General features: G+C 36.3%; 1 protein-coding gene across 6 annotated transcripts in view; it reads left to right on the forward strand.

Annotated features, from left to right (window-relative positions):
• The window catches only part of ADK (adenosine kinase), a 566,335-nt gene that overhangs the window by 54,693 nt on the left and 498,523 nt on the right, over nucleotides 1-13,119 (forward strand). For 5 of the 6 annotated variants that reach the window (XM_017962928.3, XM_021944000.2, XM_017962924.3 and 2 more), the window contains one exon: nucleotides 7,937-7,990. In XM_017962928.3, the coding sequence (XP_017818417.1) occupies nucleotides 7,937-7,990 (54 nt within the window). Of the gene's footprint in view, nucleotides 1-1,978; nucleotides 2,122-7,936; nucleotides 7,991-13,119 lie in introns of those variants that run through there. The other variant, XM_017962927.3, reaches the window with a different exon arrangement.

Below are 13,119 nucleotides of genomic sequence, written 5' to 3' on the forward strand. Positions count from 1 at the left end.
GAGGCCGAGGTGAACGGATCACCTGAAGTCAGGAGTTAGAGACCAGCCTGGCTAAGATGGTGAAACCCTGTCTCTATTAAAAATAAAAAATTAGCTGGGCGTGGTGGTGCGCGTCAGCAGTCCCAGCTACTCAGGAGGCTGAGGCAGGAGAATCGCTTGAACCCAGGAGCAGAGGTTGCAATGAACTGAGATTGCGCCACTGCACTCCAGCCTGGGTGAGACAGTGAGACTCCATCTCAAAAAAAAAAAAAAAAAAAAAATGAAATGAAAATACTCAGTTTTATGACAGGAAGCTAGAATACTTGAGGAAATGTGTTTTTCTCACAGATCTAAACCTTTAATAAAATAAACATACAAACCTTATGTGAGTTTTTATTAATCTAAGTGTGCATGAAAGATGTTACTTAATGTTCACACCTAAAATACCCGAAGTAGCTGGCCGTGGTGGTGCTTGCCTGTAATGCCAGCTACTTGGGAGACTCTAACTGTAGTGCACCATGATTGTGCCTGTGAATAGCCACTGTACTCTATCCTGGGCAATATAGTGTGAGACCCTGTCTCTAAAAATTTAAAAAAAGGAAAATGCTCAAAGCAATTGGCCATAAATTTTAGTGCTGATTATTCATTGCCAATAATTTACAACTGAATTATTTCTATAAATAAAAATGTATTACTTCTACAAATGGGTGTATGTTAGCTTTGAAAGTGAAAAAATTATTTGGAGTGTCAAGTGAGACTGCATGTGTTAGGTTTAAAGTTAGACATTTAATTGTTTTGCTTTAAAATGAATTGTAAACTGCTCTGACACTTTTATAGTTAAATTTTTTTTTTTCAGACGAAGTTTCACTGTCACTCAGGCTGGAGTGCAGTGGCGTGATTTCAGCTCACTGTAACCTCCGCTTCCCGGGTTTAAGCTATTCTCATGGATCAGTCTCCTGAGTAGCTGAGATTACAGGCATGTGCCACTGTGCCTGGCTAATTTTTGTATGTTTAGTACAGATGGGGTTTCACCATGTTAGCCAGGCTGGTCTTGAACTCCTGACCTCAAGTGATCCACCCACCTTGGCCTCCCAAAGTGCTGGGATTACAGGTGTGAGCTACCGTGCCCGGCCTTTTAGTTAATTATTTATAAAGCTATTGCCATATTTTTTTATACAACTTTCAACATTATGTTTTGTATATTTAGGCCTTTAATTGACCTAAATATTCTGTCTGGGATTTTGTTTAGTATTGTATTTATAGATTAATTTGGAAAAAAGAGATCTTTACCAACAAATTTTCTTATCCCTACAAATATTTCTTTCTTTATTTTAGGTATTCTTCTGTATCTTTTAATAACACATAAAATTTAAATAATGTAATATGGGTTACAAAATGGTTAGGCTGGTTTTTTAAAAACTTATACATCTTGTGGCGGTGATCATTTGCTAAATCTTGTTAGATTCAAAAATTATAAAAGTAAATGCTTTTTAGAAAAATATTCAGACCATATAGAAGTCAATAAAGTAGAAATGAAATCTGGGGTCAGTATCTTTGCAGCAGTGTGTGCTGTACACTAGAATGTTCCATGATTATGGAAATGTGTATCTGTGCTATCCAACATGGTAACCACTAGTCACATTTGGCTTTGATCACTTCAAGTGTGGCTAGTGCAACTGATGAATTTCAACATTTTATTTCATGTTAATTAAATTTTAATAGATATTAATTAGCGTTTATGGTATTAACCAGTACGGCTTAGGTTTATTGTACAATTTTACATTTCTTTTGATATGTTTATATTTTTTAAAAGATATCTTCAAAAAAAGTTGTATCTCTTGTGTATATGATATATTTTTCTATAACATATTCTAGATTATTGGTGGTCGGAAATGCTTCTTAAGTTTGAATATTTTCTCTTGACTACCTTGTGACCCACATTAACAGATAGTCTTTGGTTATTCTGCTTCTCTCTTTCAAAATTCTAAATTCTTAGAATTTGAAATAAACTGCTATTTGAATCTTTATGTCATTTCACATATTGAGTGATTGCTCCTGAGTTGCTCTGGGGCTTCCTCAAAAAACAACCTAAATTATGGACACTAAATGAACACAGACTACTTTCCTTCATTTTGCCTAGATGTAAGATGCTGTTCTTTGTGTTCTTTGCTGTTCAAACCTAACTTTGAATATTGAAGGAAATGGTACTTCTAAGGATACGTAAACATGGATTCTTTTTTAGCAGTTCATTTCACAGCTCAACACACACTTTTTGGAGCACATGTCTTGTGGTTACTGTTTTGCCAAATACTGAGAATACAATGTTAAATAACTATTTTGCCTTTAAACAGCTTGTAATCTAATTGAGGAGACAGATGTGGAAAGAAAATCACTTCTTCACAGTGGCATTAAGAATAGAGGTTAAGAGTGTGCTCTGGAGCTGTGTGACCTTGGTTATCTATGGAAACTCAGTTTCTTTGTGAGTAAAATAAGGATATTAGGGTTCTTGTGAGGATTGAATGAGATTATTTGTATGTTTGGCTTATGTTAGCTAATATTATTGGCTACTGAGGAGCTTGAAATCTCTCATGCCTCTATTATCGGCAATGGAGAGCACTTGATTTAAGCAGGCAGATGACATGGTTGGGATTCACATTTTAGGATTATGTGAATTGCTTTGTCTGTTGTGGATCAATAGATTTGAGGAGGCTATAGTGATAAACCTGTTGAGAGATGATGACTTGATCACTTTAGTTATGATACAATGGTTGGGAGAGAGAGTACAATGATACTTTTGTGTTATCAAGGTAAGACTTGATTGATTTAATGAAGAGGGTAAAGGAGTCAGAGATAACATTTGAATTTTTAGTTTTGGTGACTGAATGATGGTGGTATTTACAACTGAGTTAGGGAGTATAGGAGGAGGATGTGGAAGAGAGGGTTGAAAGATTGAATTGAGTTTTGTTCAAGCTTGAGATGACTGTGATACCCAGGTAGGCATATTCAGGAGACAGTTGGTTTTATGTTTCTCGGTGGATAGAAGAGTCATGGCTGGACTCCTTTTGTTTTTGGAGACAGGGTCTTGCTGTGTTGCCCAGTCTGGAGTGCAGTGAGTGGTGCTGTTTAAATCTAGTTTAATTCTTGTAGCCTTCCGGGCTTAAACAGTTCTCTTACCTCAGCCTTCTAAGTAGCTGGGACAGCAGGCATGTGCCCTACCGTGCCCAGCTAATTTAAAAAATTTTATTTTTTAGAGATGGGTCTCACTGTGTTGCCCAGGCTGGTCCTGGACTCCTCTCACCTCGTTCTCTCAAAGTGCTGGGATTACACGTGTGAGCTACGGTGCCTCGCCTGGACTCTTTAATTGTATTTAATTTTACATAGTTTGATGCAATATTATTCAATAAATGGTAGCTATTACCAGCACTATTTTTATTATTATGTAGGTGGTATTTAAAGCAACCAGTAGATAAAATTTCTAAAAAAAAGAGTAAAAAGTAAAAGGAGAAGTGGGCTGGAAGCTAGAACATTTAATAGATGGATAGATAAAGAATAAGTATAGAATGAGACTAAGAAAAAGCAGAACTAAGACAAGGTCTGATGAAGTATGATGAGTTTATATGACTAGCCAATAATACCTGCTGTAACAGAGATATCTAGTAAAGTAACGCCTAAAAGGGTCCCCTGTATTTGAATGGGATGTCAGTGGCGCCTTCTGCCAGGCAAATCACAGTGCAAATATGGAGACAGAAGCCAGAAATAAAATGTATTAGCAAATAAATGGGAGGTTGATATAACATGGGCCCATTTTGTTGATGTGACCCAAGAGCTAAGCAGTGATAGTAGTATCTTCCAAGTACCAAATTAAAAAATGTCCTTTAATAAAAAGATGTGGTTAGTCATTTTGAATAATTATCAATAAATTTTTTAAAATAAAAAGCATAGGAAAAATTAAGAATACAAAGAGTTTAGTTCTATTTTATGTATTTAGGTTTAAATCTAGTTTAATTCTTTCAGCTTTCTCTAATTGAGTTTTAATCTTCATTTACTTTGCTAATGAGATTTAAAAATATTATTTTCTTAAACTTTATAACTTTTTGCTTTTTTATTCTAACCCTGTGATTTAATCTATTTCTTTATAAGCTTCTTAAATTTCAGTCCAGCTTTAGTCTTAAATAGTGTTGTAGCGATTAATGGTTTTGCCCCTCCCCAATTTTCTTCCTTTCTAATATATTTTAATCAACTTTTTTTTTTTTTATTGGAAGAGCCAATTAAATATGTTGTTTAAAATCTTGCCATATCCACACTGTCTACCTGATTGGTTTTGCCAATTCTGTAAAACTTTACTTGATACTGTTGGGATTCTTTGGACTATGTGGCAATATTTGTAGATTTATAGAAATTTTAGTGATTTAATTCTTGGAAGGCAATTTTAGTTCCAAGTATTTATAGAATATTTTATTGTCATCTGTTAACTGTGTAACATTAGGCATGGGCACCTCTCTTATGACTGTCCTATTTTGGAACTTCACAGTCTGTACCTGCGCCTTTCAAGGCACTAAGTTCTGTGCCATGTCTTCGGAGGAGGAGCACATTTGAATAAAAAGTGTTTGTTTCAGTCTCAATAAAAGGCTTTTATAAAAGTTATGAACATTTAAAAGTGCCCTTTCCTCCCTTTTTGAGCTAATTGAATTCTTCATTTTACAGGGGTGCAAGATTCCAAGAAGAGGGGGCAGGGATGAGTATTTATAATAATTGTTAAATAATGCAGTGGACACTTTTCGTGTAATGTTATTTGATCTGGATAGCAACCCTGTGACATAGGCAGTTTTATCCTCATTAGAGAAATTAAGTGGCTTGCCCATTTCAGAAAACAAGTTAATGGCAGAATCAGGATGATACTGCAGGTTTTTTGATTTGTATCTAGTTATTTTTTCACTCAGTGGTTCTCTTTGTAGGGGCTAGAGGCAGAATAAAGAGGCCTCTCCCCTGTGCTCCCTCTTGCTTCCCCGTCTTCTGTTCTTTGGAGTGTATGTCATTTTTCTCCGGTAATTTAGGGCAGAAAAAATGTTGAGGACTATCACTGTACCATTTTGTTGTCTCTGATTTTTAGGAACTGTGTTCATGCTAAGAATTGATTATAAAAGAATACCTATCTATGCCATTAGGAAACAAAACTCATCCAAATTATATAGGCTGTGCTTTGCATCATTCTATGAAAGACATGGTGGGAAGTTGAGTTATAGCTTTCTACTAAGTTGGAAGTAGGCTCTGTCGCCTAGGCTGGAGTGCAGTGGCACAATCTCAGCTCACTGCAACCTCTGTCTCCCAGGTTCAAGTGATTCTCCTGCCTCAGCCTCCCCAGTAGCTGGGACCACAGGTGCCCGCCACCACACCTGGTTAAGTTTTGTGTTTTTAATAGAGATGGAGTTTCGCCATGTTGGCCAGGCTGGTCTTAAACTCCTGACCTCAAGTGATCCGCCTGCCTTGGCCTCCCAAAGTGGGGATTATAGGCATGAGCCACTGTGCCCAACTAATGATTTTTAATAACTTTATATAATACTGATAAATCACTCTTTTTAGTGGACTCTAAATACCATCATGATTTGATACCCCTTTTATTCATTTATAAAAATATATAAACAGCTTCCTTTTTTGACGTTTAAAAATTTTATAGTCCTTTCTGTCTTGAATTTGCATTTCTGTTACACTGTTCACACCAGATTCTATTCTTATAGGATGTATTTTATGCATAAGTTATATTTTGCATGTAGCATGCATACATTATGAAGGTAGTATATTTTTATGCATTACAGTCTTTCATGCATATTGATTACAGCCAGCCAAAATATGTGAATTTAAAAATATCTCTTAGTCATTAAATTGTAATTAGCACAGAGTAAAATAACAAATGTATTAAAATGTTGCTAAAGTATTTTTTATTTATTAAAAAAATTTTTTTTTCTCCTTCTCTGCCATCATAAATGTTGCTTCTCTTCCTTCAAAATGTTGCTAAATTATTAAACAGAAGAAAATAGGCTGGGTGCAGTGGCTCATACCTGTAATCCCACTACTTTGAGAGGATGAGGTGGGATGATCACTTGAGGTGAGGAGTTCGTGACCAGCCTGGCCAACATGGTGAAATTTCATTTCTACTTAAAGTACAAAAATTAGCTGGGCGTGGTGGTGCGTGCCTGTAGTCACAGCTACTTTGGGGGCTGAGGCACGAGAATTGCTTGAACCCAGCAGGCAGAGGTTACGGTGAGCCAAGATCGCACCACTGTACTTCAGCCTAACTCTGTCTCAAAAAAAAAAAAAAAAAAAAAAAAAAATAAATAAATAAAGTTTTGCAGACAAAATATGAATCATTCCTTGTTTAACACTTAAAAGGTTTTTATACTCAGGCAATACAATAGTGTATAGTTTCATTCAGAATAGGTGAGGAGTATGTCATCCTTTTTGTATTAATAAAAAGTGAATTTTAGGCCATTTTCTGTTACTTGGAATACCTGAAACTGGGTATTTTATAAGAAAAGGAATTTATTTCTTACGGTTATGGAGGTTGAAAAGTCCAAGGTCAAAGGGCTGCACTTGGTGAGAACCTTCTTGCTGATAGGGACTCTACAGATTCCTGAGGTGGTGCAGGGTATCACATGGCAAGGGGCCTGAAACTGTTAATATGGTAGCTCAGGTCTCTTCTCTTCTTTTAAAGCCACCAGTTGCCCTCCCATGATAACCCATTAATCCATGAATTGATTAATCCATTTATGAAGGTAGAGCTCTCATGATCCAATTACTTCTTAAAGGCCCCACCTCTCAATATTGCTCCATTGGAGATTAAATTTCAACATGAGATTTGAGGGGGATCAAATATTCAAGCCATAGCAATGGGTTTAAAGGCACTTGTGAAAGAGGAGACTGGAGAGGAAAATCAACATGACCTTTCAAATGGATTTATGATCCATTTTCAGGCAGATTAATTTTAAATTTTATGAAAAGGTTGAGTATGAATGGGAATTGAAGACCTGGGAATTATCCATTGTTGTTTATCTGTTTCTGTGTACCCTTCAGAAAGTCTATTTACCTTCAGCAGTACAAATACATGGTACTGTGAAAGATCCCTGATCTAATATTTATAGCAACCTGTATTTTATGACCAGAGAAACTGAGACTTAAAGACGTAGAGTACTTGCCTATGATCACTTAGCTAGTAAATGGTCAATCAAAAACTCCAAAACTTGAGGCTGGGTATGGTGGCTCATGCCAGTAATCCCAGCACTTTGGGAGGCTGAGGTGGTTGGATCACTTGTGGTCAGGAGTTCCAGAGCAGCCTGGCCAACATGGTGAAACCCCTTCTCTACTAAAAATACAAAAATTAGCTGGGCATGGTGGTGCGTGCCTGTAATCCCAGCTTCTGGGGAGGCCGAGACAGGAAAATCGCTTGAACAGGTTGCACTGAGTCAAGATTGTGCCACTGCACTCCAGCCTTGGTGAGAGAGTGAGACTATCTTTAAAAAAACAAACAAAAAACAAAACTCCAAAGCTTGTCTTTCCCTCCTGTGTCTTGCTGCTTAGTACATAGCCTGGTTCACAGTATATGATTACTATATAGTTAATGAATGATTTACATATTGTTTGTGAAGTCTAAAATACTTAACGTTGTAGTTGTTGCATCAGTTTTGAACTGCTGATTAAGTGTGACATTACAGATGATTCACTACAGAAGAATATTGAAGATCTTCAAAGCATGGTTAAGGTGATCTCCTTTCAGTTCCTGGAGTGGTGTTCCTGGAAATGACTAATAGAACAGCAAAAAACCGTCTACTTGGGCATTCTTGGTGTTTTATCGGTTAAGTCAGAGACCTATAACAGTGTTGGAGTGCTTGTTTTGAAGAGGTCAACTAACTTATGTTGATACTGTGTTTGTATGAAGAGTGTAATTTTCATTTCTGTTACGCAGGTATTCTCTGAAACCAAATGACCAAATCTTGGCTGAAGACAAACACAAGGAACTGTAAGTGCATTAAACAATTGGTTGTAAATAGTTTACTCTGTCTATGAAGTTGATATATGTATATGTAATCTGATTTTCAAAATTATATAATGACAAAGTGTAATTAACACTATGACCTTAATCCTAACAGAATTATGATAACCTACACTATATAATTTATACTACATAAAGTTTACACAGGACATAATTTCTCCTGTATTCACATTAAAAGATGTAGTGTTGTATTCTGTCATCTAGACTAAAGTCTTATTGGGAAATATGTCATTTCATTTTCTCTTTCCAGATAAAATATTAAATTGTTCCTATTTTCTTTCTGACTGCTCTACCAGAAAAAAGTAAAAAATAAAAATAAATTGTCACTGTTAATTTTTAAGTCTTATTCCGGTGGATCACCCACCTTCATGATAATGATGGAGAAATATAATTTTGTTTCTGTCACTGGTTTATGAAAAAGTAAATGTCAGTTGTTTGGTACAATGTAAAACACTTTTTAAATTTTATTGTATTTTTATTTTTTTGAGACAGAGTCTTGTTCTGCTGCCCAGGCTGGAGGCGCAATCTTGGCTCATTGCAACTTCTCATTCCTGGGTTCAAGCAATTATCCTGCCTCAGCCTCCCAAGTAGCTGGGATTACAGGTGCCCGCCACCACGCCTGGCTAATTTTTGTATTTTAAGTAGAGATGATGGGGTTTTCCCATGTTGGCTAGGCTGGTCTCCAACTCCTGACTGCAGGTGATCCGCCTGCCTTGGCCTCCCAAAGTGCTGGGATTACAGGTATGAGCCACTATGCCCAGCTGAAGATACTTTATTTTCACATCTAACTCAGGTCTCTCTTGGTTTAGTTTAATGTAACCTTCACTTGTACTCATATATAGGGACGGTAATTTTTTTTTGTGGAGGACTTCAAGACTATTATTTTCTTCTTGAGGTTAAGTAATATTTTTTTTCCAAATACTTTTAAACTGCTTTTTAAAAACTGTCTTGAACCTTTTGCAAATTATTTTCTTCTCTCCTGTTTAAGATAACATATAAATTGTTAATTATAAAATGGCAGGACCAATGTTCAGGGAAAGGATTTCCTTGTGCATTCTTACTGTTTACACATTCTATTATTATGCTAACCTTTCAACCGTATTTTTATATTTGGTCTATCCTTATTTGAGTATAATCTCCATAGTGGGTTCTCAAATGTATTTATTGTCAAGAAATTTTTTGCTGTTTCTTTATTTCCTACTATAGTCAATGAGGGTAGGTGATTGTTACTGTAGCATTGGTTGGTTATTATTTATAGGTCTGGTAACAGAGCTTCTTTTGCTTTGGGAATTAAGTAGTTGGTGAGCCTTAAAATTTCCTTTAGTCCTTAGACTATGACCAGTATTAAAAATGCCAGAAATCTGCTTTTAAAGAATATATGTTATTTAATATGTAACCCATTTTAATGTGTTAATTCATTTGAAAGTTTTTTAACTGTCCAAGATATAATTCATCTCTATGGCTATAACTTGGCCAACTGACACTTTTTTCTTACTTTTTTTTTTTTTTTTGAGATGGAGTCTTGCTCTGTTGCCCAGGCTGGAGTGTCGTGGCATGATCTTGGCTCTCTGCAACCTCTGCCTCCTGGGTTCAAGCGATTCTCCTGCCTCAGCCTCCTGAGTAGCTGGAATTACAGGCACCTGCCACCATGCCCAGCTAATTTTTGTGTTTTAGTAGAGACGGGTTTTCACCATGTCGGCTAGGCTGATCTCGAATTCCTGACCTCAAGCAATCCACCCACTTCAGCCTCCCAAAGTGCTAGGATTAATACAGGCTTGAGCCACTGTGCCCAGCCCCTACATTTTATTATGAAAAGTTTTAAACATATGTTATGTGTTCACCCATATATTTACCACCAAGGTTTTATCATTAACATATTACTGCACTTATCTACTTATTCTTCTGTTCATGTGTTACTTCATCTGTTTTTTGGGTGCATTTCAAAGTAAATTGTAGACATCAATATGCTTCTCTCTAAATATTTCAACACATATTCCATTAACTAGAGTTTTATATTTCAAAGTTTTTTTTTTTGGTTTCACCTGTTCTAAAATTTCTTATAAACTGAGTCATGTATATGTCCTATTTTGTATAAGGCTTCTGCCACTGTGGTTTTGAAATTCATCAGTGTTGTCGCATGTATCAGTTAATTCCTTTTTATTTTTGCAGATTAGCATTCTGTTGTTTATTTGTTCTATTATTGCTAAGTATTGCCACTCGTTTGATTTGTCATTAGTTGATGGTCTTGATATTTTTGGCTGCTGGCTGTCTGCCTTGTAGTTTTTGACCTACATACCAAAGAAAACTTGCAGTTGAATACGGCACCATAAAAGCAGAGTATTAATTTAAAAAAATTCAACAGTTATTGAATTAATAAATTTCATGAATTATGAAAGCTGTTTATAAATAATCTCATTTGTGTCTTGCAACTCAAATAGCCAAAATCTTAGTAGGGTGGTGGTCATGGAAGTCAGAGTCTGCTAAGGAGTGTGTAACAACTCACCTGCTGTATTAAAAACAAAAAAATCCTTTTTGTGTTCAAGACCAAGCTTTAAAAAATATAAGAAATATGGATATAAAACAAAATTTTATTATCTAATCAGTAATTCCATGCTTTATTCTCATAAAACATTATTACAGCTTCTTAATTTCAGTCTGTTAAAGCTTGATTCATTATAAAACTTGTAAAAAATGTGTTGGCACCATCACATTGACCTGCTCTTTGAAAATTAACCCTAACTCTCTAAGAGTATCAATAAGAGAATGCAGTGATAGCTCTAATGATCTTGGTATTAATAAATAAAGAGTGGCCTGGCATGGTGGTTCACACGTGTAATCCCAACGCTTTGAGAGGCTGAGGTGGAAGGATTGCTTGAGGCCAGGAGTACAAGACCAGCCTGAGAAACATAGTGAGACCCCATCTCTACAAAAAAACTTTAAAAAGGCCAGGCGCGGTGGCTTACGCCTGTAATTCCAGCACTTTGGGAGGCCGAGGTGGGTGGATCACCTGAGGTCAGGAGTTCAAGATTAGCCTGGCCAAGATGGTGACATCTCTACTAAAATACCGTCTCTACTAAACGTCTACTAGACCGTCTCTACTAAAAATACAAAAATTAGCCAGGCATGGTGGTGGGTGCCTGTAATCCCAGCTACTCGGGAGGCTGAGGCAGGAGAATTGCTTGAATCTGGGAGGCAAAGGTTGCAGTGAGCCGAGATCGCACCACTGCATTCCAGCCTGGGTGACAGAGCGGGACTCTGTCTCAAAAAAAAGAAAAAAAAAATTTAGCCTGATGAGGTGGTGTGTGTCTGTGGTCCCAGCTGCTCAGGAAGCTGAGGTAGGAGGATCTCTTGGGTCTAGGAGATCAAGGCTGCGGTGAACCATGATCATTCCACTGAGTTCTGGACTGGACAACAGAGTGAGACCTTGCCTTTAAAAAATAAGAATAACAATAAGAGAATACAATGATAGTTCTAATTATCTTGATATTAATAAATATTAAGTATGTTTTCATTAAAACATTTTTAGTTCCTGAAATTTTGTGATTCAGATTTCATATACACTTAGTCACTGATGCTTCACAAGTATACTTGTTTCTCTGTCTGAGGAAGATTGGCATGGGAAAACAGGGAAATATTGGTCAGCAGTGACCCTTGTTTTTCTAAGCAAAGTGGTTTTTCTCAAGTTCCTGTTTTTCATTATTCTACATACTGAAGACCTTGGGGGATGATTTTAAGTAGAGAAAGTTGAGCAATTCAAGTTGCGATGTGATTTATCTAAAACTGTAGGATTTATACTTTGTTCTATACATGATCCAGTAATGAACTGGTCTCATCAGCTTTCTAGTTTTTTTCAGTTTTAGTTTTGTAAGTGGAATAATTTAAAATAAATTAAGAAAACATCACTATTTTACTAAGTGTTTTTTCACCTACTTTCCATTGTGTTAGGCATTGAAGAAAAGATCGTGTGCAGCTTTTTATATGTCAATTATACCTCAATAAAGTGGTTTAAGAAAAAGGAAAAGATACTGATTTTATTATAAATGGAATCTTACTCTCCAATAGTGGCTTTTCAAAATCTATGGACACATCTGCAGTTATCGAAAATAGAACCATTTTGTTTCCATGAATGTCTATTTTATGAATATATAAATTTTGTATTACCTTGGATTTTGAGATCTGATCATAAAGATTTAGGTAAGGAAGGTTAAAAAGTGTCTGGAGTTGGGGTGAATTCCAAATGCAAATATAAATAAATTCAGAAGTATCCATACTACTTAACACAGAGTAACCTGATATCTGAAGATTTTTTTTGTTTGTTTGCTATAAGGCAAGGGGAAAATCTCTTTAAAAGGGATTCACATTTGTTTACTTGGCTTTTTTTTAATGACTTTTTTTTATTATTATACTTTATGTTCTAGGGTACATGTGCACAACGTGCAGGTTTGTTACATATGAATACATGTGCCATGTTGGTATGCTGTACCCATTAACTCGTCATTTACATTAGGTATATCTCCTAATGCTATCCCTCCCCCCTCCCACCACCCCCAACAGGCCCCAGTGTGCGACGTTCCCCTTCCTGTGTCCAAGTGTTCTCATTGTTCAATTCCCACCTATGAGTGAGAACATGCGGTGTTTGGTTTTTTGTTCTTGTGATAGTTTGCTGAGAATGATGGTTTCCAGCTGCATCCATGTCCCTACAAAGGACATGAACTCATCCTTTTTTATGACTGCATAGTATTCCATGGTGTATATGTGCCACATTTTCTTAATCCAGTCTGTCATTGATGGACATTTGGGTTGGTTTCTAGTCTTTGCTATTGTGAATAGTGCCACAATAAACATACATGTGCATGTGTCTTTATAGCAGCGTGATTTATAATCCTTTGGGTATATACCCAATAATGGAATGGCTGGGTCAAATGGTATTTCTAGTTCTAGATCCTTGAGGAATCACCACACTGTCTTCTACAGTGGTTGAACTAGTTTACAGTCCCACCAATAGTGTAAAAGTGTTCCTATTTCTCCACATCCTCTCCAGCATCTGTTGTTTCCTGACTTTTTAATGATCACCATTCTAACTGGTGTGAGATGGT

Source organism: Papio anubis, chromosome 11, assembly GCF_008728515.1.
Source record: "Papio anubis isolate 15944 chromosome 11, Panubis1.0, whole genome shotgun sequence".
Lineage (NCBI taxonomy): Eukaryota > Metazoa > Chordata > Mammalia > Primates > Cercopithecidae > Papio > Papio anubis.